The sequence below is a fragment of the Mercenaria mercenaria genome, chromosome 1, assembly GCF_021730395.1.
Source record: "Mercenaria mercenaria strain notata chromosome 1, MADL_Memer_1, whole genome shotgun sequence".
Lineage (NCBI taxonomy): Eukaryota > Metazoa > Mollusca > Bivalvia > Venerida > Veneridae > Mercenaria > Mercenaria mercenaria.
The window spans coordinates 110,601,935-110,608,422 of NC_069361.1; the positions used below are offsets into that span (position 1 = coordinate 110,601,935).

At 32.8% G+C, this 6,488-nt stretch overlaps 1 protein-coding gene across 1 annotated transcript; it reads right to left on the reverse strand.

Moving 5' to 3' along the window:
* Positions 1-251: 251 nt before the first annotated feature.
* Positions 252-5,982, reverse strand: LOC123526639 (tetratricopeptide repeat protein 9B-like). The gene is made up of 3 exons (XM_045305889.2): positions 5,589-5,982; positions 2,831-3,019; positions 252-1,315 (listed from the first exon to the last, which is right to left on the reverse strand). The coding sequence occupies exons 1-3, from the start codon at positions 5,878-5,880 to the stop codon at positions 1,173-1,175; spliced, it is 624 nt and encodes a 207-aa protein (XP_045161824.2). The 5' UTR covers positions 5,881-5,982; the 3' UTR covers positions 252-1,172.
* Positions 5,983-6,488: the final 506 nt, after the last annotated feature.

The following is a 6,488-nucleotide window of genomic DNA, read 5'->3' on the forward strand; positions in this document are numbered from 1 at the left end:
TTACCATGTTTAATTAACAAATAATTATAGCTTTCAAGTGGTTTATCGTCTAATTTACCACGGTTCAAATGTGTAGGAATTGAACCATGAGGGCGTTAGCCCGAGTGGTTTAATACTGAAGCATCTGAACGATTTCATGCTGAAAAGATAACATTTCATGCTGACAAGACAATTATTGGGTCATGAATACTGGTACCAGATTTTGAGGTCCAATATTAATTGGATTTTAACAAAATCAACTAAAACGAACCTCCTATCAAACATTAATAATAATGTCTAATTTCACTTTAACAAAGACTGAAGATTCCATTAATGAGATGGTTTTGTTACACACTTTCATTTTGTTCTTGTGTTAATTTCAAAGATTTAAATGCATGTAAAATTGTTCAATTGAAAATTCTACTTCAAGCTTTCACAATGACAACAGTACAGACAATTTATCACAGACCAAAGCTGATTGTTATGAGATCAACTTGAGCTATTTAACACAAAACTTAACAAGAGCTGTCAGTGGACAGCATGCTCGACTATTCTCAGTGCTTGATAGTATAATATAAGCTATGAGTAAAACTATAACATTACAATAAGCATATTCTAAGTCGAAAAGGGGCCATAATTCAATCAAAATGCTTGATAGAGTTGCCTCCTCCTTTTTACAGACTGGGGTCATGATGGTAAACAAGTATGCAAAATATCAAAGCAATATCTCAATGGACTTTGAAAATATTTAGGGTGGTACGCAAACTTTAACATTTGTGTGACGCTAACGCCGACGCCGGGGCGAGTAGGATAGCTCCCCTATTCTTCGAATAGTCGAGCTAAAAATGTCTAGGCTACTTTGAAACTTGTTTGAAAGTTTCTCGAGAACCCTGCATTACAAATTGTACAGAACACATTTTGTGAACATATATATCCTCTTCTTTAACATCCTAACATCAGCTTAATACTTCCATGCAGTCATTAATAACAGCCGTTCAACTTAAAATTCTAACAAAAATTACAAAACTGGCTCCACATACAATATATTTGAACTATTAAAACAAAAAGCTAGTCTTGTATCAATATCTTTGTTAAGCCTGATAATATTCACCTTTGCTATGAGGTAATAAAATATCTTCTAGCACAGACAGAACACAAGAAAATATTTCCACTAGAGGCAAAATTTATAATGATCAGCCATTTTTATCACTGTCAGTTTTACCAGTGTTTCTATCAAACATTCCTCTGTATGCCTTGCTAAGCTGTTGGTCCTGTCGACGTATACCTTCCCTGCATATCTGCACTTGTTTATTCAACAGAACTTTAAGTCCTTTATCTGTAAACAGTAAAACAATACAAGTTAAATATATATAAACATGAACTCGCTGGATTTATAATAAACTCCCTCTGGATGTAAAACTAAAACAAGGACTGCCGAAAGGATAGTGCACTTGACTTTTTGAAAATGTTTGGCAAGATACTATTATTATAAGATATAAAGTATGTCAGAAATGTACATTTTATTAATTTTATTTTTTTGTGGGACAGGTAGATTAGAGGTGGGAGAGGAGATTAAGTCAAATGTATCTGGTAAAACCAGAGATGTAGGTAAAGTGCATCAAAACATCAAGTAAGTATAAAAGGAATATAATGTCTGGAAGATTTCTGAAAGAGTAAATTAACTCAGTAATGCGCCATGTGTCATATCATGACATTGCTAATAATGTAGAAGAACTATTTCAAGTTGATTATGGAGGCAGTAGTTTTGAAGATACAGGAAAACTGAAGCTTGCTATAAAACTTCCACGAGCACTCCAGTGACCTTGACAAGATACCTGACCCTATACAGAGAGATGCCTTCTCTTTAGAGAGACCAACCCTTATGTGAAGTTGTAAAGAGGCATTAACAGGCATAAAACTTTAACCTGAATGCAATGGAGATGGCAAGTAAAGTAGTCCTTATTCTCCAAACAGACAAGTGAATTATTACAGAGGATTTATTTGACATATTTGTACATATGAACTGAGTTTATGTTAGAATAAACACTATTTATTTACATGATAATTAGTATTTGCTACGAAAAAAAAAAGTTGTTTAAAATAAAACACAAACTATATTGCTGAACTGTTTAACAGCTTACTTACACTGTAAAATATACATATTAAACAATACTTTGAGAACAAAACAAAGAATTGCTAGAGGACAGCAATGCTCAATTATTCAAAAGTCTTGTCACCACAAAAAATAACAAATGAAAGCATAGACATAAACAAGTGCAAAAGAGGTAACAATTTTTAGATATAGAAACTTTTTCTCTTATGATGCTTAAAACAGGTTACACCAAAATATTGCTACACTGAAAAGTGTCATTACTTTGTGAAACTGAAGAAAAGAGTTATTGCACCTGTACATTGCATGTCACATCATCAAAGTTTCCATTCATTCCCATAAGTGGTTACTGAGATACCAGCTTACACACAAAAACATTACCAACAATCGCTAAGTTGAAATAGGGGCATAACTTTGTACAAATACAAAATAGTGTTACAGAATATGCATACTGCATGTCAGATCATCACAGTGAACAAGAGTGTGAAATTTTAAACCATTTCCTTTAGTGAATACTCGGACACCAGCTTACATACAAAACAACTAGAAATTTGCAACGTCAAAAATGGGCATAGCTTTGTAAAAATTAAAATAATGTTATGGAACCTAAACATTGCAAGTCAAATTATCTCATTGAACATGTGTGTGATATTTCAATCAAATAAAATAAACCTTTCCAAGTGATATACTCATCCATCATATAATCAGACTAAATTGAGTCTTGATTTTAACTGCATTTACCTATTTTACTACCAGCTTCCATTTCTGCCTGATCAAACGACTCCAGAGCTTTCTCATAGTTCTCCAAGTTGCAATAGCCAATACCTCTCCTGTAGTAAGCCTTCACATTGTTTGGAGTAAGTTCTATCACATTACTGCAGTATTCAATGATCTTTGCATAGTTTGGGTTTGGCTGTTGTAGTAAACATGCTACAATAAACAAGTAACATAATCATTAATATAAATCTGTTTCAAAACAGTCATTTAAAACCTTTCAGCAGTGACCCAAAGTCATTTTACCACCTTGTTTAGAAAAACAATTTCCATTTGAAAATTAGCAAGACCTTTTTTTTACAACTAAACTTAGTCTAGTAAATGTCAGATAAGGGTTTAATGATATCAAATATTCATATCCTGACTACGATTATATCAATATATACACCTGTCCATAATATATTATATACTTACTGAATAGCCTGCCTGTCAATAGTCAAAACTATTGCCCGAGGTCTGAAGAACCAAGGACAATAGTTTTGACTACTGACCTGCATTTTAGCCATTCAGTAAGTGATTTATTTAAGTGATTTATTTATTATATGACGTCAGAAATTAATTTTCACAGTTTAACTTTTAAAGTTTTTACTTATTAGCCCAGTATACAATGTACATGTGTTAGATATTGACCAGTCATATAGCACAAATTATGGAACAAGGATTGGTGTATTGATATACACGTCTTACTGAATGACTTGCCAGTCAAAACTAGTTTCCCTCTGTCCTCTAAGCAATTAAGTAAGAATTTTTATTACTAAATACATTAGAAATAAATGCAAGAACCTTTTATCTTGTGTTCTGACATTAACCCAGAAAAATGTAGTTGTCAGAACTACAGAGCAGCCAATAGCACAACTTATGAACCCTTAAGGGTCACAGATACTAGCATTCACCATACTGTTTACATTTTCTTTCAAAACATGATAAATAACCAAGTTCCGGCCAATTAATTTATCGTAACTATTTTTGCAACACTAATGAGTGCATCTACCTTTTAATATCATAACCTTTGTTCTTTTTTTTGTGAGTATATTTGTGTGCTTTTTTGCAGAATTTCAAATTTATATAATTTACTAAATGGGTTTGAAACCTTTGTTAATCCTTTTATCAACAGTCTATATTATGATACATTAATTGCCACCAGACAATTGTTATTTAGTGTTCCTGGTTTATTCAAATTTTGAAAGAAAATGTAAATAAACATACGAACGCTTGTTCAACAAAATTAATGTAAATAACTTGGATTATCCGGAAAAAGGAGGTTCATATCCCTAGGCTTGTCTAGAGTTACTGCTCAATACCCCTAGACACTTCCTTAAAATTAACTGTATGCTATAAACTTTATGATATCATCAGTTTCACACATAGCCAATGTCAATATCGTGCAGCTTCACATTGATTAGGTGAGCAAATAACTTAATGGTTGCAACTATCCAACAAAAGCTGTTCATAAGACAGCATGCTCGACTTTTCTCAGTGCATGACTCTGAATTAGAGCTTTGCCAAGAAAAACTTAAAACTTTATCCAAAAAATTCTAAGTTAAAAAGGGGCATAACTCTGTCAAAATTTAAATCAGAGTTGTGGGGATTGTTTCTCCTGGTGTAGACTTTGATAGTAAATAAGAATTTTAAGTTTCAAATCAAAAGCTTTGATAGTAACAGAGATATCTCACTTTATCAAAAACTTTAACCAAAAAAGTCTAATTTAAAAAGGGGCTATTTATAACACTGTTAAAATTCAAAACAGAGTTATGGGAATTGTTTCTCCTGGTGTAGACTTTGACAGTAAATAACTGTTTTTAAATTAATTAAGTTTCAAGTCAATAGCTCAGATAGTAACAGAGATCAGAGCTCCTGCAATAGGGTATTTACCCATCATTTTTTATCTGAACTGGGTATTTCACCAATCCCGCACAAACAATTGAGTTTTTTTTCTTGTGGCTAAATTGTACTGTCTGGATGAAATATGCTTAGATATATATCACTAAGCAGGTTTGACAACATGCTTGTACCACTTGATAGTTCTAATTATGTGTAACTTTAACCAAGGATATTTATTTCCCCAACTGTTTAATGTTTTCTGGGATACTTTCGTTCCATCGTATTTTTTGCATTTTAAATTCAGTCTGAGAATTGATGTATTCACCACAATATGTGTTCTCCCTTAAGATGCTGGCCAGTATCTGTTGCACGATATTATCACAAACAGTTAAACTGTCTCTGTTGAACAACAAAATACCCTTTTATTTTGTTTGTTTGAGCTGCAACAATGTTTTTCTGCAACCTCTTTTAGTACTAGAAGTGGTCATTTTATCGGCGTATGTTTTTGTTTACAAAGCGTCCAAATAACACAGATAAGACTGAATGGTCCAGTGCTTTTTCTGATAAAATAGCTACCAGTTCTGCCATAACGTATATTTCATAACCAGTCTGTTGTCTACCCTTAAAGTCTCGTACCCATTTTATAATACGGAAAATGCGATAGGCAAGCAATTTTTAATAATTTTAGTATGCACACTGTATGAATTCAATTCTGCAATTTTAGTTGCATAAAGACGCAGCTTATCTGGAGCTCTAAGAGATATTCGACTTTATCAAAAACTTTAACCAATGGCGACAGCCATGCCAGGACGAGTGCTATAGCTCTACTTTTTCTTTGAAAAGTCAAGCTAATAATACATGTACAGTTGTCAGGTAACTTATTGTTTCTGATTTCAAACTATACCAGCTAAATTGTTGTAGCAATCTGCAGTCAATTTTGTAACTTCAATTCTAACATTTTCAGGCACACGCTGAGTATATCCCATCTCTTCCATGTCCTTTTCTGACATGAATGCTCCAAGGCCTGCACTTTTTGCACTTCCAATACCCTTTAATTGCAGAAGGGCCCTATGGTACTTTCCGACAGCATGTTTATAATCCTTGTTTTTATGGCATTCATTGCCATCAGCCTTAAATTTTTTAGCAGTTTCAAGTTTCTCCGTATCTGATATCACAATAGGTTTATTTACTGCCATTCTAACCAAACGTAAGTGTAGTAATTTAATAAATTCTTGAAAAAAAAGATAGAAATGTTACAATATTGTTATCGGGCGAACTATGGTAGTCGTAAAAGTTGATTTTTTTTCACTAATAAAACGCCGTATCTGCGCAAACAGTTAATATATCCTGCTACTGAATTTGGAATTAAAAAGCTCAGCATAAAGCAGATGAAATAGTATCTCTATTTGTCAATTTCTTAATGTATACACAGTGTAGAAATGATTAAACAACCAAAACGGAAATAGCGATGTGATTTCAATCATTTGTTGAACTATGATAAACGTGGTCTAACTTTTTCGATTGATATTTGGATAAATGTCAAATAAAGGTATGTTTATTCCTTGAGATGTGTTTCGAAAGGCATGTTTCAAAATTTTCCCAGTCAATATAAGTCCAGAATGACTTACATGAGCGGAAGGTAAGGTGAAATCAGTTGATTACACGGTGAATGTTTAGATCATGCATACCAACATTGAATGAGTTTTATACAAAAATAAAGCAAATTTCTGAATGCATGTCACATTATAAGAATTTAGTGTATTTTCTTTTTCATTGATTGTTTGTTTGTATTGGGTTTAACGCC

What these genes read in the sequence shown, in the direction of transcription:
- LOC123526639 (XM_045305889.2), bottom strand. Translation starts at nt 5,880, where the DNA reads ATGGCAGTAAATAAACCTATTGTGATATCAGATACGGAGAAACTTGAA. An exon ending in TTGCTACAACAATTTAGCTG is followed by an intron (nt 3,020 to 5,588) that starts GTATAGTTTGAA and finishes TGTTTATTGTAG; the next exon opens with CATGTTTACTACAACAGCCA. An exon ending in GGAAGCTGGTAGTAAAATAG is followed by an intron (nt 1,316 to 2,830) that starts GTAAATGCAGTT and finishes TACTGTTTACAG; the next exon opens with ATAAAGGACTTAAAGTTCTG.